The following is a 22,303-nucleotide window of genomic DNA, read 5'->3' as shown; positions in this document are numbered from 1 at the left end:
ACTTACTTTAGCAGTTCTGCCCCTTTAAGAAACTCATTATTTCTTTAATATAAGAAGTTTCCTATCACAGACTGGCATTTTTACCTTCCACTTAATTTGGGGGCTTATTTTGTGAGGAAATATACCGCTTATGTAAACATTTTTGTGTTTAAACAAAACTTTTGTGTGGGATGTATTATATTTGGTCAAGGAATTCTCTGGGTGAAGTAGTGATTGAATTCATGCTGTCTAATTTTGTTCTAAAGGGATTGCTGACAGGAATTATTATGCATTACAGTGTTTTGGGGCAGGGTTGTAGTCAGAAATGTACATTTTGTACTTGAACCTAATGCTGTTGACCCCACCACCCACTTACGATTTTAAAATGTTTTCAACCCTTAAAATTGCTACCCCCAATATATATAGGAAGATGACACTTTATTTTCAACTATTATCATTTATTCCCATAAATTTTTAGAGGTATATTACTTTCACGCAATCATTCTTGTTATACTTTTGTGCTCTAAATATTCATTTGCACAGTTCTAAACGTCATCATCATCAACCCCCTTTTTCCCATTTTTCTACATGAGATGTCGTGTTAACTGTTGCCATCTGTATTGATTCAGTGCTACAATACTGCCTTCTTCGACAGTCATGCCTGATTGTCACAGATCTTTTATCGCACAATCCATCCATCTCTTTGCTGGACACCCTTGTTTCCTCTTATCTTCTTCCTGTCTGTCCCAGATTGTCGTATGCTTTTCTGCACATGTGCCTGAACCACCATAATCTGTTCTCTTGATCTTTTTTGTATTGGAGATACAGTTCTAAACAGTCTATGCTTTTTGATTGTTGAAGTTTCCAACAGATCCTCAGAATAAAATTAACTCATTTGAATACATTGAGTATGCATAACTACACCCTTGTTTGGGGACGTTTTTATGTGTATAAAAGTATAACAGTGCTCTTTTTTTAAACTATTTGATAACTTACTTTCCAGTAGACTCGTTCCAGTGTTTTTGACCACATCTGAAGCATCTTTGGTCACAGCATGGATACTTACCCAGTCCTGGTGGTCCAACTTTGCTGTCTCTAGAAAGAAAAAAAAAGTTTTCTAGAGAGCCCTTGCCAGCTCCGTCTGCTCAGTTTTCACCTCAGCCATTGGTTGGTGACTCTGAAGTGGCCAGCAGTCCCTCCTCAGACCACTCATTTTTCTCTCTGGTTTCCTCTTTTGTAGTCCTTTTGGCCACCATCTATCAAAGATCAGCCATGTCCAGTGTTTGAGCTGGGCATGGGAGAACCATCTTTACTGGGGCAGAGACATACAAGGGAATGCTTCTAGATTTGCCTGGGGGAAGAGACCTCTTGAAGGGGCAGATATTACCCCTACAAGTTTAGTTAGAGAAGATAACTATTAAAAAAAAAAAAAGGTTAAACATTGTTCATCAAAAGACATAGTATCTATAAGAAAAGATTTTTTCTTACTTTACCCAACAGTCAGTCTTTCTACATAGAATTCAGTACCTGTTAATCAAGTCAGTCAAAATATTCTTTAGACATGTCAGATAATTCTGACCTAGGCAGAGATAGGGCTTCCTCTCCTGCTGATTCCCAGGCTCAAAACTCTCATATTGAGGAAAAGTGGTCCTCACAACCTCCTTTAGAAGATTTTTTTTCATGGAATATTGCCAGGATAAAAGAGATTTTTTTTTTATGAAAACAAATTGATGATGTTCTTCATGGTTCACTGTTGCAGTCCTGATTATGAGATCTCCTGCTTCAGAAGTGAATGGTTGGCCTAAATACCAGAGTAAAACACTCCCTCCTCCCTGAGCTGGTGGATGCTCTACCTGACGTCAGGATGGTTGGGTATAAAGAGAGCTAGCTGACACCATGACATCAGTCTTTCTTGCCGTCAAAGCCTGAAGCAGTTGTGAATCCGGCAGTCATACTGAGGATGAGCTCCCTAAGCAAAAAAAGGAAATAAAAGACCCACACTTAGGGCCTGGGATGACAATCTTTCTCTGTTCGCCAATCCCCCAATTCTCATTATCGCAGAGGAAGGAGAGTTGCCTTTGCAGCCCTCTTCTGCAAGCAAGGTGGTGGAGCAGACCTCTGTTAAGACCCTTTTGGAGTCCAACATGCTGTCGGGTCCCTGAACTTCAGCTCAGATCTGACATTCATTTCATCAGTCGAGTCTGGAGTTGCTAAACAGACCTTGTCTTCTGGTGAACGATCTTCAACTGACAACGTCCCTTTGGGGCATCTGCCAACATCGAGTATTTCTTTTAAGGAGACTGGCATCAGAGTAGTAGACATGCATAGGCCCAAGGCAAAAGCTACACCTAAAAAGAGTTTGACCTCAGGTTCTTTGCCTAGGCTTACCAGCTCCCATCCCACAGGTTATCAACAGGGTTTGATCAGGTTGGCTGAGAACCTTATTTCTTTGGTCAGAAGGGTCAGAGGCAGGCAACCTCCCCCTGAATCTTCCCCAAGAAAAAGGCAGAAAAACCCTACACCTGAGGCCTTTTCAGAACCCCCTGATTCAGATGAAGACTCTGATCAGGAGGACTCTGTCCTTGAAGAAGAACCTTTCCTTACCGCCTTTGAGGATTTTGATTCAGAAAAGGTGTAGCCTTCTGCTTCACCCCTGAGGATATTATCTCTGGGGAGACCCTGCATACCACGAGAGAGTTTTTCCACTGGCAGACACAGGAGTACCTCCAAGCAAACAAGAAAGTCAGGGAGTTCTTTGATCTCCCGCAACACAAACCCTTGGCTGTTCCTCCAGTTTTGGAAGTGGTAGAAGATGTCTCATCTCTCAATCCAGACTCTCTTCCACAGCCACTTGTAAACCAGACAGGTTTTACAAGGTACTGGACTTGCATAAATTTCTTTTTAAGAACCCCTCTACTGACCCAGAGGTCGTCACCCCTGGCCCCAAAGGAGTTAGGGCCAGTGCTTCTAAAAACTCACTACCTACTGACAAATAAAGCAGGGCCCTTGGCAGATTTGGGAAGAAGGTTTGCACTTCATCTGCCCTGGCCATGAGGGCTGTCAGTTGCCAATTCCATATGATAAAATACCAACAAAGTATTTTTGGAAAAAAATTCCTCCATGAAGGGCAAGAACTCCTCCAAGGAATTGCTGGATCTCTGCCATTCCATTTCTCAGGTAGCTAGACACTGCTTGCATTGTGGATATGATGCCCTAGAGACATATTCAAAAGCAACTGTTTGTGGCTCAGTCATCAGAAGGCATGCTTGGCTTACGGAACAGGCATTACCAGAGCATGTCAAATCTAAACTGATAGATGCACCCCTGAATAAGGACTCCCTTTTTGGACCAAAGGCTGAGGCTGTGTTAAAAAAGATGGAGGATAAAGCAAAATCCATGCAAACGGTCAAGAACGTCCTTCAAGTCCAGCCTTCTAGGGTTCAGTAAGAAGTTTTCCAGTAAGCATTGGTCCCCCCCCCCCCCAACCAAAACCCGGGCAGAGGAAAATGCAAAGAGAAAGGCTTCATAGGCAGCAACAGCAATCGGAGAAGGGCAAGGCAGTGGTCCGCAGGAACACCCAGGCTGGGGAGTTGTAGGCCATGGGGCCCTAGCAGAAATCAGCAATGAGTCATCACCCTCCCTACCCCCCTCCATCCCTAACTCTGGACAAGATAAGGAGGAAGACTGGGCTCTCATCACTTCTGACAAGTGTTTTCTGGAAGTAATCTCAAATGGCTACAAGCTTCAAAGAACCATTAAGATTCTCAGGCTACCCCGATGTGCCACAAAACCAAAGGGCAGAGGCCATTTCTCAGATTCACAACCTGTGCTGTCAGGGCTCCATGGAACCAACACCAGACCACCAGATAGGAAAATGTTTTTATTCCAGGCTATTCCTTGTCCCCAGGAAAGAAGGCTCTTGGCACCCCATCCTGGAGCTGTCTGTCCTCAGTCAGTCCCTCCTAGTCCCAAAATTCAAAATGCTTACTCTTCAAAAGCTTCTTGCAGTGATCACACCTCAGGCTCTCATGGTTACCTTGGACCTGAAAGATGCCTACTTGCACATCCCTGTGGTAGAATCCTGCAGACGTTTTCTTTGATTCAGAACAGGCGCCAGTCACTTTCAGTTCTCTGCACTTCCCTTTGGCTTGGCTACTGCTTCTAGGGTCTTCATCAAATGTCTGGCCCCTGTGATTGCCTTTTGCAGAACAAGAGGCATCTAATTTTACCCTTATCTGGATGACTGCCTCATTCGGCCATGAGTCAGTCCAAGCTCTTCAAGGATCTAGCCTTCACTCAGACCCTACTCTCTTCTCTAAGGTTCACCATAAGTCTCAGCAAATCCAACACATGCCCTTCCGCCAGGATAGTTTTCCTGGGGGCTCTGTGGATTCCTTCTTCCAGAAGGCCTTCCTTCCCCCAGACAAGGCTTCTTTCTTAACCCAATACTTCCAGGACAGTATGTAGAGGCAGTGCTTCTCAGCTAGGGAGTTCTTCAGAGCATTGGGCTACATTGCATCCTGTATACTAATGATCCCTGTGGCCAAGCTGCACATGAGAAAACCTCAGTGGTACCTCAAGAATGTGTGGTGCCAGCACTCACAGTCCCTGGAGACAGAAATCCACCTAATTCACTGCCTCGGGGAGGAATTGTTATGGTGGGCACAACAAGCATGTGCACAGAACCATGGTCTCCCCTTTAGATTCATCCCTCAGGGCCAAACCTTAGATGCAACCTGGGAGCCCATTTGCAACACCTCCTCTCCCGGGGCAAATGGGAAGAGCAGTTTAGGTACAAGTACACAAATTGGAAGGAATTGATGGCTGTACAGAAGGGCATGGTGGCTTTCAAGGATCATCGGAAACCAGGGGTTCTACTTATCAAAACAGACAGCACAACAGTCATGTAGTACATAAACAAGGAGCACCCACTCCTGCCATCTTTGCCGGCTGGCAATGCAGACCTGGGAGACTGCCAATACTGTGGGGTTGCACTTGATGACTCAGTACCTTCCTGGGGCTCAGACCACCTCTGCAGACACTTGTGGATCTCCACGAGTGGTAGCTGCATTGGGAAACATTTCTCAGCGTGGTCCAGAAATGGGGATCCCCTCAAAGAGACCTCTTTGCTACCAACGAAAATGCTCAGTCAAAAAGATTTTGTTTTAGGAGCAAACTACACACAGCCTGGGAACAGATGCCTTCTCCTTCCTCTGGAGCCACCTATTTCTTTATGCATTTCCTCCCCTGCCTCTCCTTCCAAGGGTTCTCCTGAGCTCAGGGAAGAAGGACCAAGGGTCATCCTTATAGCTCCAGACTGGCCCAGGCAGCACTAGTACCCCCTGCTACTGAGTTTGACCAAAAAAAACTCGACAGTTACCCCAGAGAGTGGATCTTCTGACTCAGGCAAAGGAAAAGTCTGTGCACCCCAATCTGTAGACTTTCAAACTCTTTGCCTTGATAATTCATCAAAATTCTACCATGAACACCTTGAGTAGTCAGTTGCTTAATGTCCTCAAAGAATCTAGAAGATCCAGTACTAGGAAAACATACTCTGCCAAGTGGAAACGATTCTCTGTTTGGTGTCAACAACAAGGCCTCAACCCTGTCTCAACCAGCATTTCAGCCATTTGAGTGTCTGGCTATCTTGGTGGACAAAGGTCTGTCCTTCTCATCCATTAAGATTCATGCTTCTGCCATTTCAGCCTACATCCCTACTCTTCCTCTTATCTTTTATCGCCTTCTAATGAAGCAGTTCCTTGGGGGAGTGCTGTGCGTCAGACTTCCCAGGAGGTAGACCACCCCTCCTTAGGATCTCAACTTTTTTCTAGAGAAATTGACCTTACCCCCCTTTGAACCAGCTGCTTTAGGTGATTTAAAATTCTTGACCTGGAAGACTGCCCTTTTACTGGCTACCATCTCAGCTAGGAGAGTCTATAAGTTGCAAACCCTCATGGCAGTGGAACCCTTTCTTATTTTCCACCCAGACAGAGTTTCACTCAGAAGTAATCCTTCCTTTATGTCTAAGGTGGTCACGGACACTTCCCTGAACCAAGCCATATATGAGCCTACCTTCTTCCCTAAGTCACAGAACCAAAGGGAAAGAATCATTCATTCCTTTGATGTACACAGGCAACTTCACTACTACCTTGACAGGACTAAAACTCTCAGAAAACCAGAACAAACATTTGTTTCCTTTATCTTGGGCTCTGAAGGAAAACTTGTTTCGAAGCAAACTCCAAGTGGATCTCCCACTGTATTTCCTTTTGTTACAACTACCATGGCAAAAAGTACTTTGAAAATGTTAAGACCTATTAAATGAGGGCCACTTCCACCTTCACTGCTTTCCTAAGAGGAGTGCCTACCAAAGACATTTTGGAAGCAGCTATCTGGTCATCGGCACATACCTTTACCAAGCGCTACAACCTGTCAGCCTTCTCTAAGTCCAGAGCAGGATTTACCACTGCCATCTTGCCAGGGCATCCCCTCTTCCCATTAAGGCATCTTCCACACTTATCTCAGCTTTGGGAATCATCTCATAAGTCAGGACTGCAACAGTGAAGCACAAAGAACAGAGTACAGTTGTGGACACTTACCATAAATTTAGATGTTCGAGTATATGCATTGTTGCAGTCTTCTTTCCCATACTCCATCCTCCTTATTCTCCTTACAATAACAGCTTTTTTCTCTGTTTTCCTCTTCCAGAGGACCCTCTGTAGGGAGGTTCCCTTCCTGTTACCTAGTCTCTTGCTTAAGATTCATCTAAAGGTCTCCTACCTTCTAGTGACAAGAAAAAACTGATGTCATGGCGTCGGCTGGCTCCCTTTATACTCAGCCATCCTGACGTCAGGTTAGGGCACCTGCCAGTTCAGGAAGAAGGGAGTTTTTTACTCTGTCAGGCCAACCAAGGGCTTCCAAAGCAGGAAGTCCCATGTCAGGACTGCAACAGTGAATACACTCGAACATCTACATTTATGGCAAGTGTGCACAACCATACTTTCTGTCTGAAATGAGGAGATATTGTTGATATGTCTCAGTTTATACCTGTTCATCCTCTAGTGCCAGCCCTAGAGGAGTTATATAATGCTGCCCTTAACAATCCTGATTCACAATCTTTAGTTTCCAAAACAGAAGATAGGCTTTGCAAAATTTCTCAAACTAATAATTGTTTTCTCTCCTTAGGTCGGACTCTGCAGCAATATTATCATCTACGCCAGCAAGAAGCAGGCTTCTGGTGTCATTCACCCTTTCCTCAGTTGATGAGAAGGGGAAGATTTTGGACAGATTATGGGAAGAGAATTTTTTTCATCTTCCATTTTGGCGTATAGAATTCTTAACTATCAGACCCATACGCAGAAGTTTGTGCTTTTTAGTATAGACAAATTGAGAGACCTATCTCAGTTCTGTCATTTCCATCTTTTCACAAGTATCTAAACATGCCTTAATAGTGTGTATGAATCTGCATCTACAGCCTCTAAAGAGGTTTTACTTGCCTGTCTTCTGCTTGGGTTTTCAAACAGTTTGATGAGAGAGGAAAATTAACTCCCTGGGAGTTTCCAGGATTTCTCAGGCCCCCTTTTACAATTTTGTCATTTCAAGAAACAAAGCAATCCCTGCTTACTCAGGCCAGAAAGGGAAACAAAAATAGATTGCAAAAGGAAAACATCAAGAAACAAGTATCTTTTCCAAAAAAGGGACAGTCTGCAACTTCAAAATGACTATGCCAGCATTCTTTCCCCACCGTATCACCTCTTGTCCCAGTCTCTCTAAACCTGTTCTAACAGCTGGCTGACAACTGTTTGGCCTGGCAAGTAGTAGGCAGTTATGAACATCAGCAATTTTTCTGGCAACAGATTGTGACAGACTCATGGGTATTAAAGGTAGTTCAGGAGGAATGCAGCTGGGACTGGATACAAATACCTCCTTTCAGGAGAATTCCTTCCCACCCTCCAAACCACACAGAATTTTTTTTCTCAGGTTTTTAAGCACTTGCTCACTCTAGGAGTCATGGAACTAGTGCTGCTAATTCAAAGGGGCAAAGTTGTGAGTTCTAGAATGTTCCTGCTACCAAAGAAAGTCTTCTTGTAGACCAATTCTAAATCTTTCATCCTTGAATCTGTATGTGGAAGTTCCAAAATTGAAGATGTTGACTCTTCAGTCTGTTGCCTCTCATTCCTTAGGGAAGCTTTATGGTAACATTGAATCTAAATGATGCATAGTATCACATTCCCATAGCCAAAGGCTTCAGGAAATTTCCAAGATTTCCTGTCTTTGGGTTGCACTATCAGTTCTCTGCATTACTCTTTGAGTTATCTACTGCTGCAAGGGTGTTTGCAAAATGTCTAGCTCCAGACATAACTTATTGCAGACTGAATGCCACTTACATTTTTCTTTATTTTGACCACTTACTTATCTTTGTAGAGCCTTCTCCCAGATGTCAAGAGCACTTAACATGAGATGTTATGTAGTCCAATCTCGCCTACATTCTTACCCATGGGTTCGGAGCCGAATGTCGGCTCCGACTCGGCCATACTTTAGCTCGAAGTCTTTCTATTGGCTGGGCTACGATGGTATCCCATGCTGCACTGCTCTCTATCCCCAGATCTCGTTTGCCGCTCGTGTAGCTCGGACGTGGTCTCGCTCTTGGCTGTGGCTAAGTACCTTTTCTTCTTTATAGCAGAGACTTTTTTTGGAAAAAAGTTATTTTCATAACTGTTTGTGTGTTTATTGAATTGTGTTGTGGAAAAGTTGTGTTTTCTTATAGCGTGTTCTCGTGGTTTCCCACTAGCTGTTTCCAGTGGGCTAGGCCCATTTCAGTTAGAGGACCTAGTCTGTCCTTTTGTTTTCCTTGCGTGCTAACGTTTTCCCTTGGGCTAAAACCGTTTAAATTAGAGGAATTAGTCCTCCCCCTTGTACTTGTGTCTAGGACCGTTTTAGTTAGAGGTCTTTGTGGTGTACTGTTTGTTTATCCTGTTCCCGCGCTTGTGGCTGTTTGACCGTTGGTCTAGTTTTTGAGTTAGTTACTCGGTGTTTGTGGTAACTATGTCTAAAGAGACTAAGGAGCATAAGCCCTCGGGCTTTAAGAAGTGCACCAAGTGTAGTTATAAGATGTCCATCACTGATGGACACTCTGTTTGTGTGTACTGTCTGGGAGCGATTCACCTCCAGGAATCGTGTAGTTTTTGTCATGCTTTTAGCCCGCGTGTTCTTCAGGAAAGGAAGAACAAACTGATTTTGAAGGGACTTCAGAAACCCTCCTTCGAGGAGGGTTTGGAGAGTGCTTCCAGCTTTAAATCTTCTCCATCAAAAGCTAAATCTTTCAAGGCTAAAAAGTGATCCCCGGCTCCATCAGTATCATCGGAACCACCGGAGAAAACAGCAAAATCTTCAACAACATCCTCTGCTCCATTGTCCTCGGGACCGCAGGAAGTGTCAGTGGTTATGGAACCTGCTTCGGCTCTAATTTTCTTGGAGCCTGTTCGGAGCCGGTCGCCTAGCATTAGGCCGGTATCTCCTCCTCGTAGGTCTCTTTCAGAGAGGAGGTCCCGATCTCCTTCCCTGTCCTCCAAATCCTCCAGAACCTTATTGGATGTGGACATCGATAGAGTGGTGCAGAGACTTCTTCAGTCACCGGTACTGGCAAAATTGTTTTCTGCTCTGACCCAGTCAGCTCCAGAGCCGGTCCCCCTACCTACATTGATACTTTCTCCTCCGAGTGCATCTAAGCTTTCGGAGCTGGAGTGCTTGGCTCCGTGTGATGTCCCTAGGTCAGTTCCGACAGTCCCTCCTGGCTTATCGGTTCCGACGTCAGCTCCGACCTTGTCGGCGCCATCCACGGGGTTCAGGACTCAGGATTCCTCGGTTGGACCCAAGGGAGAGGCTTCAGGACATCTCTCGGCTCCTAGTCTCCCTCTCGGTGCTTTGGCGCAGAGAAGCCTGACTCCTGTCTCAGCTTCAGAGGCTGGTCGATCTTCGGACCCGGGAGGACCAGCGTTCGAGGCCATGCGGAACGCGCTGGCCAGGTCGTCAGCGGCATCATACAGTTCGCTCACTCTGTCCCCTACAGCATCGGTGTAGGTTTCTGATCGCCCTCTATCTCTTGACAGCGAAGCCCCAAGGCCTCAGGGTACCCCACAAATAGTCCCCATATTTCTGAGGGCCCCTCGGAGTTTTTGCCTGAGGAGCCACCCAGAAAGAGAACGTGCAAGAGGAAGCACATAGATTCCCAAGATGAGTCTCTCACATCAGACACCGACCTCGAGGAATCAGAGGGGTCCCGTAAGTCATCCTCTGAGGATGTTTCTTTCTCTGACATCCTATAGATTTTGAAGCAAAGAGGTGACTGGCCATCCAAAGCCCTCAGGGTACCCCACGAATAGTCCCCATATTTCTGAGGGCCCCTCGGAGTTTTTGCCTGAGGAGCCACCCAGAAAGAGAACGTGCAAGAGGAAGCACATAGATTCCCAAGATGAGTCTCTCACATCAGACACCGACCTTGAGGAATCGGAGGGGTCCCGTAAGTCATCCTCTGAGGATGTTTCTTTCTCTGACATCCTAGAGATTTTGAAGTAAAGAGGTGACTGGCCATCCAAAGCCCCCTCTGAAGAGGAGTCAGTGTTCCTGAAGGCCTTTGGTGCTCAGCCCTCCACCTCCTGTGTGTCTCCACCCTTCGATGAACTTCTGGATCTGGTTTGTCGAAGGGTGTGGGAAACCCCTGACTTTGTGGAACCAGTCCCCAGGAGACCCAATAAATTTTTGTCTGCCCCTCCTGATAAGGAATTTCTATCCAAGGGAGTCCCTGTGGATGCCATGGTGGTGGCAGCGGCCACCAAGAAGGAATTAGCTGAGACTTCATCCACCATCCATCCCCCTAACAAGGAGTCTAGGACTATGGACTGGTACGGGAAGCGTACGGTTTCTTCAGCAGCCTTTACTTTGCGGTCACTGAATTACTTATCACACTTTACATGGCTCCAGAGAGATCTAAAGGAGCTTGGAGATACTCTAATGGGTAATGTTTCTGAGGCGGTGGCTTAGAAGGTCAATGCTCAGATGTCTACCCTCGACTCTATTGCAAACTCCTCCATGAGGCTGATCTTTCACGCAGCCGAGGGAGCAAGTAGGGCAGCAAGTTCAGGAGTCGCTCTTAGGAGACATGCCTGGATGTGCCTTTGTCATTTCGTGGAGGCCTTCAAGTCTACATTCACCGATGCCCTGTTTGATGGTTCCTCTTTGTTCGGAACGAAGATGAAAGACACTCTCACTAGGTGCGAGCAAAAGGGAAAAACTGTCTGCCGTAGGAGTCCATTTTTCCCTTCCCTCTAGGCCTTATCCCAAGGCCCAGAGGGGAGGAAAGATGTGGTTCAAGAAATCACAGAGTTTTTTTTCCCGATGCACAAGGTGAGCCCCCCTCCAGAGGCAGGGGAGGGGGTGGTTATTCAGGTAGACACCACCCTAGGGGCAGAGGAGGCCCTCACAACTCGGGAGACCACGATTCCTTTCGTGGTTCTCCCTACCGCCGCTTCTGATGGGAGGCCCGACTGTGCGTTTCCGGAGACAGTCGGGAGTCGAATCTCACTATACCCGGAGGCCTGGCAAGATATCACCCAGGACCAACGGGTTCTACGAATAATTTCCGGAGGATATGTCATTCCCTGCTCGTCATCTTCCCCTCCAATCAAGAAAATCCCGGATATTCCACCCAGTCAAAGGGATTCCGCAGCTTCAGAAGTTTCAAAGCTGCTCGAAAAAGGAGCCATCTAACATGTCCCCTCAGACCAGATCGGATTAGGGGCTTACTCCAGATTCTTTTTGGTGCCGAAAAGGACAGGGGACCGGAGACCCATTTTGGATCTCAGATGATTGAACACCCATGTGCAAAAGTCCAAGTTCCAAATGGTCACGTTGCAATCTATTTTCCCATTGTTGGGAAAATACGTATGGATGTGCTCTATCGACCTCAAGGATGCTTACTACCACATAAAGATGGACAGGGCATCCAGAAGTCACCTACGCTTCTGGCTGGGAGCCAGTCACTTTCAGTTTCGAGCCCTGCCCTTTGGTCTCACCACAGCCCCCAGGTTGTTTACCAAATGCATGGCAGTGGTGACTGCTCACTTGAGACGTCAGGGATTCCAAGTGTTTCCATACCTGGACGACTGGCTCCTTACTGCCACCACCAGGCATCTGCTACTTCAGACCAGAGACGCTACTATCAACTTATGTCAACAGTTGGGCATCACCCTGAACTGGGAAAAATTTGCCTTGTTGCCCTCGCAGCACGTCACATTTATAGGCACCGAATTAGACACCGTCCTCATGCGGGCGTTTCTACCACAGGAAAGAATTAGAGTCCTACAACAACAGGTTTACGCCTTGCTCCCTCTGAGAAGAGTGAAGGCAAGATTGGTCCTCCAATTGTTGGGGACGATGGCTGCTGCAATTATGTTAGTCCCCCTGGCAAGGTTACATATGAGGCTCCTTCAGTGGCTACTCTTCACCCAGTGGTCTCCGTCTTCCTCTTTCTCACCCTATTCTACTCACAGACAGGTGCAAACAGGATCTCAGTTGGTGGCTTCATACCAACAACCTCAATGCGGGAAAGCTCTTCATTCCTTTGCCTCCGATTGCCATGGTGACCACGGATGCCTCCCAGATGCGGTGGGGGGGGTATTATCTAGGCAGGACAGTCCAAGGCACATGGCAAGAGCACAAGATGAATCTACATATCAGTGTCCTGGAGATGAGAGCAGTGCTACTAGTGTTGCAAGCACTTCAGAGCTTTCTTCCTCTCGGGACTATTGCAATCCACTCAGACAATATGTCGGTGGTATGGTATCTGAACAAACAGGAAGGAACCAAGTCATACCCCCTTTGCAGAGAGGCCATGCAAGTGTGGCAGTGTCTTCCCAACATTTTCTGCTAGCAACGCACATTCCGGGGAAGTCCAATGTGATTGCAGATAGGCTAAGCAGGGCTATTTTGATGCCTCATGAGTGGTCCCTGAACTGTCAAGTTGCGGAGCAGATTTTCCGCAGGTGGGGTCAGCCTTGCTGCGACCTTTTTGCCAGCCCCCTCAATGCCAAATGCAGCAGCTACTTCACCCTTATTCCCCCTCAGGGGGAGTCACCCAGGGACGCTCTAGTCCACGATTGGCCCTCCGGTCTACTATATGCCTTCCCTCCAGTTCCTTTGCTGTCAGAGGTTATTCAAAAAGCGCAATCCTTGGGAAGCAAAATTATTCTGATTGCTCCACACTGGCCTCGTCAAATTTGGTTCCCCTTTCTCCATCCCTATCTCATGGACGCTCCTTGGAGATTCTGGACCCACAACCAGACTTACTGACTCACATGTCAGGGCAGCTCCATCCCTCTCTTCGGACCCTCCGGTTGACAGCTTGGCTACTCCACTTCCGTCATTAGTTAGGCTTCACCATTTTTCGCCGGAGGTGGTTCATATTATATCTTCCTCTCATAAGCCTTCGACCAGGAAGATTTATTACAGCAAATGGAAGAGATTTTCCATCTGGGCACATGCCAAAAAGATTAACCCTTACACAGCTCCAATCTTGTCAGTATTGAAGTTCCTTTCTATGCTTTTCAACCAGGGATCAGCAGCCGCAACCATTAAAGTCTAGTTGGTGGCGATTTCTACCTTTCATGTCGCAGACGAACCTAGTCTAATGGCACATAGACTCTGTAAGGCTTTCCTGAAGGGCACTTTGTTGCTTCATCCTCCTGTCTCTGAACCTGTTATGCCTTGGCACTTAAAATTTGTTCTACAGGGTCTTACTTCACTCCCCTTTGAGCCTGCAGCCACTTGTGATTTAAAATTCTTAACTTGGAAGACTGTCTTTTTGGTAGCCATCACGTCAGCCAGACATGTTTCGGAGCTTCAAGCTTTATCAGTCAAACCACCTTATTTGATTTTTCATAAGGACAGGGTTTCTCTCAGACCGAATCCTTCCTTTCTTCCCAAAGTAGCATCAGTTAGTAACCTTAATCAATCCATTGAATTACCAGTGTTTTTTCCTCAGTTCTCGAACAAGGCAGAATTCAAATTTCATCAGTTGGATGTGCACAGACAGCTACGATTTTATTTGCACAGAATGAAGGACCTCAGAAAATCTGATCAGTTGTTTGTTTCTTTTTCGGAAAACAGAATTGGGTCTCCTGTTTCCAAAGTCACATTGTACAGGTGGATTTCCAGTTGTATTTCTTTCATTTATACTTCAGGGGGAAGAGATTTACCGTTCCGAGTGAAGGCTCACTCTACCCGGTCTGTATCTACATCTACAGCTTTTCAGGCCAGATTGTCTATGAATGATATTTGTGCTGCAGCTACTTGGGCATCTCTTCACATCTTTGTTACTCATTACAAGTTAGATGTGGTAGCCAGAGGCAGGTCTTCCTTTGGTTCCACAGGGCTCAGGAGTATTTTCCACTGAGCCTCCCAGGATTTAGGTGCTGGAGACACTGTCCCACGGGTAAGAATGTAGGTGAGATTGGACTACATAACATCAAGAAGTTATGTACTCACCATAACATTCGATGTATGTAGTCCATCTCGCCTCACATTCTTACTTACCCCCCCCCCCACCTTCCCCCGTCCTGGAGGATCTGGAGATTAGGCCTGGTTTCAGAGTTCCCTTCATTCTTGGTTTGTTCTTCCTTCCTTAGGTGTTGTTATGCATGGAAAGTGAGTGCTGGTGCTCGCAGCAAACTAGTTCTGGGGATAGAGAGCAGTGCAGCATGGGATACCATCTTAGCCCAGCCAATAGAAAAACTTCGAGCTAAAGTATGGCCGAGTCGGACCGACATTCAGCTCCGACCCCACGAGTAAGAATGTGAGGCGAGATGGACTACATACATCGAATGTTATGGTGAGTACATAACTTCCTGTTTCATCTCTTCTGACCAATCTGGGATTCCAGACAAACATTCAGAAATCTTCCTTGGCCCATTTGTATGGGATTTTCTTTCTACGATGTCTTATAGATACTCTGTAGTGAAAGACCTTTTTGACACAGGAAAAGCTGGATGTTTATCTGGAAACATTACTGAGCTTCTCAACTCAGACTCAGACTTCAGCCAGAGAGTTTCTAAGGATTCTTGGGTCTGTGGAATCTATGATTCTTATTATTCCTCTTGTCTGGTTACATATGAGAAAAATTCAATGATATCTAAAAAACATTCGAACCAAACATTTGCATTTTCCTTACTTCTGGATACCAGTCTTTGGGTTTGTAAAAAATGAACCGTATTGGTGGAGACTACAAATGCAAGTCAGTCTGTAGTTTCAGACACCTGAGGTTTTCCTTGGTGGATGGTTTCCATGGTGGTAAGGATACAAGGCCTCTGGGATTCATCTGACAGGAAGATGCATGTAAAAGAGCTATTGGCTGTGATCCATATCTTAAAATCTCTTCATCATCTACAGTACTCAGGATCTGTTCAGCTGATTGCATGCAACACCACAGTGATTTCATGCATCAACAAGCAAGGGGGTACAAGGTCATACCCTCTATCCAAGCTAGCTATGATTGCTTGGGAGTTAACTCTTCAACACTCTTTGACCTTCTAAGCATTTTATATTCTGTTAGAAAAAAACATAGTGGCAGATAAGCTAAGCAGGACCAGGACAGACCCTAATAAAAGATAATTGAACGAGGAAGTCTTTCAGGAAATGGTCCAGTTGTAGGGAGCACCTCAAGTCGATTTGTTTGCTTACTTTCAAAACAAACTAGTCAACTCATGCTTTCTCATTCCCATTGATGGGAATGCATTTCCACCCTTTTCACTGATACCCAGGGCAATTCTGAATATTCAGAATGACTCGCCAAAAATAGAGGTGGCCCCCTTTTGGCCAAGAGCAATTACCATAAGCTTCCAGGTCCCCTTCGAATGGTCGACATTTCACAATGTCGACATTCATATGGCCGAGACCATATGGTCGACCATGGGGAACCGGCATCTCCCTACAGTGTGGAATGGAAAGATTTCCATGTCTGCACTTTAGTGCGATCTCGGAGTTGGTATATTTAAGTCCCAGCGGATGTAGGGGGGCGGAGCCCCCCAGGGGGATGCAGGGGCAAAGCCCCCCTGCTAGCAGCATTAAGGTAAGTTTGTTTTTGTTTTTTATGTTCTACTTGTATGGTCGATATTTCAATTGCGATATGAATTTAGACATTGTGAAATGTTGACCATATCAAGCAGTCCCAAGCTTCCTCACAAACTGGAACTACCCACACAAGACAGGTGGAGTTTGATACATCACAGTCTCAAACATCTTCAACCAACTGCCTGGATGATTCAGTTCTAATACCCTTTGGGGAACCTGTTTTCAGAGGATGTACAACAGCTACTAAAGGAGCCAGGAAAACCTGCTAAAAGAAAATCTTGCATCTTACATTGGCAAGTGGAAGAGCTTTTCTATTAGGGCCTGGTTATTGACTAGGTACCAGTCTGGGATTTTGTAGCACCAGTGTTCTAATATTTGTGTGAGTTAATAGCCTCTGACCTTTCATACTGTAATATCAAGGTACATCTTTAGGCCATTTCAGCATGTCTGCCAGTGGATCCTCCACATTCTTCTGTGTTTTTTAGTAGAATCATTTTTGAAAGGAATGTTACACCTGAAACTACCACACAAACAGGTTGTTCCTTCCTGGGATCATAACTTTGTGCTAGAAAAATTAACCATGCCTCCACTTGACCCTGTACATCAAGCAGATGTAAGGTTCATTACATAGAAAAACTGTTGTTCTCATTGCTCTGATATCTGCAAGAAGACTTTCTGAGTTGCAAGCTCTCATGGTGAATAAACATTATCTAGTCTTCCATAGTGCTATGGTATCAAGAACAAATTTCTCATTCGTGCCTAAGGTTGTTTCAGAGTTTACTTTGAACCAGGCCATCAGACTCCCAGTGTTCTATTCTCACCCTCAGATCCTGGGAGAAATGATTCTACATACTTTGGACGTGCACTGGCAGCTCAGGAACTGTACTGACAGTACCAACTTCTTTAGAAAAGATGGTCAGCTGTTTATTTTTTATGTTGGGACTAAGAAAAGACAGCTCATGTCAAAACAGACTATTTCTAGATGATTGTCCTCTGCTGTTTGCCTTTTGTTATGCCCACCATGGTAAAACCCAATCCAGGCAGTATCAAGGCTCACTGTACAAGGGCCTTGTTTTCTTCAATGGCTTATTGGGAAAGGTGGACTCCAGAAGCATTATAGAGGCAGCTACATGGTCTTATGTACACACCTTTATAAGGCATACAAACTGGTTACTCTTTCTAGATCCAGTATTTGGTTTTGTTAGGACCATTCTCCAGAGACCCCTGGAGCCATATATTTCCTCCTCCCAGATTGGATAGGCTTTGGTGATCAACTCGTATAGCCTAAAGGATACTGCACTAGTTGAAATGATTAACATTGTGTAAGTTGCACTTATTCCTAACAGTCAATGTTTGAATTTTTCACTGCTTCAGTAGCTGCACTCATCCACCACCACCCTAGTATTGTATATAGTCATTGCTGTGACATAGTTTGGTGGGTATTTCTTGTTTGTTTAATTCAAGATGACTCTGTAACTACTTAACTTTTAAGCAAGATAGTCCTGAATATTTTCCACTCTGACTGCTGATTTTCCTTCCTCAGGGCTGACCAGTCAACAGTCAGGCCAATTTTTGTGTCTTGGACAAGGCACAACTCACATAGTCTCAAGGGCACTGCAGCAGTGAGGAATTTGGACACCTACTATTATGGTTAAGTGCAACTTACACAACTGTGTCTTCTTACTCTTTAGTTCCTGGAATGTTTAGGATAAAAGAGGAATTCTCCCCTCAAATTCTGAGACTTTTAGCATTTGTGAAAGTCTTTTTTTGGTAAACAAATATCTGACGTCAGTCAATGATAGTCTTCTGGTTTTAGGTTTATGATGTCATTAAAATTACTATCATGAGGAGGAGACTCAAGAGACTGCCAAAACAGCCCTCATAATCATGTATACTATACCAAGTAAAGAGACTTTGGAATAAAAAGAACACTTATGAATTAGCTTTGTTACTACAGAGGGATAAAGCCCTGATTATGTCGCTGGTAGTTCAAGTTTGGATAGGAGCTTCAGAACCTGATGGTGATGGTATGGTGAAGAAAAGAGTGACATATCTTTACCGGTACATCTTTCTTCAAGTGAAAGGGTGGGGCAGTGCCTAGGCAATCAGTCCCATTGTAGAATTCCCAGTGAAGACCAGAGATAACACAAAAGTTCTGACTTCAAGGAGGCAGGACTGCCTTGAGGGATTGGATCGCTTGTGAATAATATCCCCCTTCCCCCCATTGTCTTCTGCATGCAAGACCCTGTGGGGCCCATGTAGAGAGGTTAGAGCCTTAAAGCAAAAATTCTTTGGCCTTAGGTTACAACTGCCATCTTTGCTGTTTCACTTCTGACCCTAGGATGAAAGAGCTTTTGCCTTTCTGTGGAATGAATGACCTAATGGAGCAAACCGAGAGGACAGCCTGAGTGGTCACAGATGTCGGGGAGAAAAAAAAACAGCTATACAGCTCAAAAAGACACAGTTATCCTGAGGAAGAGGAGAAGGATTATCTCCTCTCCTTGTTTTTTTATAAAATGCCTTTGTTAGGTTCTGGCATAGGTGTCGAGTATTCAACACCGAAGTCTGACTTTTATTGGTCACTGAGGTAGAATAACATCAGTTGCTCATCTTCAGATGAGGCTAAAGCAAAGTCCTCTGATAGTTTTTTTAGGCAGTGGAAGACATTGTGGAGAAAGCTGAACATTAGTTTCTGGAAGAGCATAAGTTCTGTACACAGTGGAAACCTGCAGCACAGATTCCTTAATACCCACATTTATCTTTAGAATGCCCAGTAGCCCTCCCGCAGTCCTTGTATGATATTGCTTGTTAGGCCTTTTTGCCTAAGTAAAGACCATCCAGGGGAAGAAACATCTTACTCTAATTCCATGCCAATGTAAATTGATAAAAAAGAATGGAAAAAGTCCTAGAAGCTAAAGTGGATGATGGTTTCTTTTTAATAGAGACAGCTGTTTTCTTGAATAGGTGTCTTCACATCTTTTTCTTTAGCTGGTTTCACTGAGCATATTTTCTTTTAATTTTTATGTGGGGAGTTTTAAACTTTCTTAGTCAAAAGTGAAGCCAAAGCTTTTTGTCTCCATAACTTAGTGACAGGATTACATTTTTTTGCAAATATGCTAGCCATCATCATTATGATCCAAAACTTTAGAAAGGTACTATGAATGAAAGTCTTTGGAGGTTGTTTGTCAGAATTGTATATGTTGTACAGATGTAGTTGGCAGTATTTGCAGTAACATGCATAACGAAATAAGAAGTACACATTTTTTTGAAGGTATAAAATTAAAACAGTTTTGTTTTCTAGTAAAATTTGCTCTGGTGGTTTGAGAGGTGCAAGACACTAAAATCGGCAAGAGCCATAGTGAACATGCACCAACATGGAGATATATATATATATAGAAATGGAAACAGATGATCTGCTGTGGCGACCCCTAACGGGAGCAGCCAAAAGATTATATATATATATATATATATATATATATACATATAGATAGATATAGATATAGATATATAGATAGATATAGATATAAGTACCATGCTTTCCTTTGTTAGTGCATTCTACCAAGAGACTTGCCATGATATTTTTATTTTGTATTTTATTTGAAATTGTTAACCGAGGTAGAGCAGTGATCAAAAAAGGACAATTTTAATCTCAGAGAACTTGTAATACAAAAGGAAAAGTATGTGTATATAATAAAAAATTGAATTCATAATTAGTAAACATCAATCGATAAGAAAATTGTTTTATGCAATATTTAAATAAACAGTGAGTGAGCAGTATTTCTGAGAAACAGAAAAATATGAGTTCCTTTGCAGAGAATGAAGAAGCCATTGTTTCTGCAGTTTTTGGATAAGACACCGTTCATGTTGTGTAACCCAGCTGTTATGAGTACTGTTGAGACTGACTCTTTGACAACCTGCTTTCATAATATGTGTGTGCATACTTAGCAGTGTATACTGTTTTATCAGAGTCATATGCTATATTTGAATTTAACCTATAATTCTCAAGTGTACCTCATGGTAAGAAAAGTTTCTCACTTTAAGTCTTAAAAATCTGTTTCTCGTTGATTTACATTGACAGGGTCTGCCACACATTCAATTTTAATAATTTTTTAACAGTTATCTATGATATTTGAATCATATTCATTCATGAAAGAAATTTTTATAAGTGTAAATTAACACATTTAACCATCCTGTGAACTTCCTACTTAAAGTCTTTGGTAAGCTGTTAGTAAATGTTACACATTTTTCCTATTTGTTCCTCATTATGATAGATATGATTCCACATTTAGGAAATGTGAGGTTGAGAGCTGTAGTGGGAGCACATATTTTTGTGAAAATAAGGATCTGTTTGTAGGCAAGATCAATCAAGTCCATCACAGGATTCTGGAAAATTTATAGATATGTATTTGCAAAAAACAATCCACTTCTCAGAGACAGTACTGAGTTTTAAGGGAAGTGTACTGCCAATCAGCTTAGTCAACTCCTGTTAATGTCACATTGCCATATTGTTGTAAGCTGTACTGCATGTCTCCAGAATTGGTTGTTAGATGTTATTTTGAAATATCCCCAGACTTATCTACAGAGTTTGTAGTACAGGTTTTTGCATGAGGCAGAACTGTCATAGTTCACTTTCTTATTAACATTGTGTGTTGATTTTAGGAAAAGATGCAGGAAGACCATCTGGATAGTCACCAGAATGATCAGTATGTCCACCAAAACCAGTCAGCTGAAGATGATGGAAGCTCAGGCACAGATATAAAGGTGTGGTGTATTCATATGAAAGACTGTCCTAAAGCTGATCAATAAAGACTGCAGACATTTATATTTGTTATACAGCAAGCACCCATGGGTTTTGGTAGATGCCGGATAAGTGTAATTTCTGGTTGCTTGAGGGTTACTATTAAAAATAGGCCTGACTAATACTGTACCTTGTACTATTGTTTGGTTTGACTTGTTCTCAGGTTGGGGAATGAGGGAATTTATTCCTATCTTCCTTTTTAAAACTGTAAAAATGTAAGGTATGTTTCTGTGGGGGGAAAGCAGAAAGTGCAATGCATGAAAATTGTACTGTATTTTTTTCAATTATTTTTGCCGGTTGCTTAAGACTGCTGGTTGCTTGAGTTCCGGTTAACTGAGAGTTTGCTGTGTAAAGACTTTCTGTTGTTGTCATGCCCCCAGCTCCACATACATAAAACATCCTCACATATTGCCTTTCCCATGACCATCTACTCTCATTCTTAATGAGCCAGTTCATTCCTCTTTTCTTGCTATTGCCCAAAGATGCCAGGAGGGGTAGGCTTGAGCTGTGGATTGACACCATCGTCGTGCAAGGAACTAGGATAATTTGCTCCTTCAACTTATCTTATTTTGACTAAAAAACAGCTATGCAGTGACCCTTAATTTGTTGTTTTTACACCTCCACACACCCACAGTGCTCAGCTAGAATACAGGTATGCTTTTTTCAGACTCTTACCCCACAGTTTCTGCACATATAGCACCCTGTTATGTACTTTGTTGTGGAAGACACCCTGTGACAGGAACCTGCCATTTCCTTTCTTTCTCACATGTGCAAGCCAACATCAGCTTCTCATTCCTTTCCCACCTTGATCTGCTCCTTTGGTGCTTGGGTTGTTATCCAAAATGGGTTGTTTGAGGCACAGTCAGGGATTTATTTTTTTGTTCCATGGAGCTGATATACTGCAGCTGTTTTGATGCAGAATTGTTGTGAACTTGAGGTTAGAATTTACCTGCCTGTGTGGTAACTTTTAAACATGTTTATGTAATAACCACAGTGAAAAGTGTAAACAATATTTAGAGAATTCTATTGCATTAATGTGGTCATATGTATTCCCATTATAACAATCCTTTCCTGCTGTCTACACATCTCAGTGTTTGCATTTGCTTACACATTTATGTAAGCAAAGGTATGTGGGTGTGAGAGAGACCATTTTTTTTTCCAGTTTTGTTCCACCAACAGATTTAACAGTTCATTTTGGAAGTTAAGAATCACATCTTACCCCATCTAGACAGTAGTACTTTGTTTGAATGCTAATTAGTTTTTAGACAAAGTATTATTTCCTTTGCCACTCTTCCTTTGTTACAGCTGTAGAAAGACTGTTGTTTGTACTCATGATCACTTTTGTGTTTGCTGTTTGGCTACAGAGCCCATGGGAGTTGCACTGAGAGTTGAGCTTTATAACTGTTT

General features: G+C 43.7%; 1 protein-coding gene across 1 annotated transcript in view; it reads left to right on the top strand.

Moving 5' to 3' along the window:
* Window positions 1-22,303, top strand: part of HSPA4L (heat shock protein family A (Hsp70) member 4 like) — a 2,148,355-nt gene that overhangs the window by 1,427,191 nt on the left and 698,861 nt on the right. The window contains exon 13 of the mRNA XM_044061754.1: window positions 20,758-20,859. Coding sequence (XP_043917689.1) covers window positions 20,758-20,859 — 102 coding nt within the window. The remainder of the gene's footprint in view (window positions 1-20,757; window positions 20,860-22,303) is intronic.

The sequence above is a fragment of the Protopterus annectens genome, chromosome 2.part0 (assembly GCF_019279795.1).
Source record: "Protopterus annectens isolate FY-2018-M chromosome 2.part0, PAN1.0, whole genome shotgun sequence".
Lineage (NCBI taxonomy): Eukaryota > Metazoa > Chordata > Ceratodontiformes > Protopteridae > Protopterus > Protopterus annectens.
This window is presented reverse-complemented; position numbering and strand designations above follow the sequence as displayed.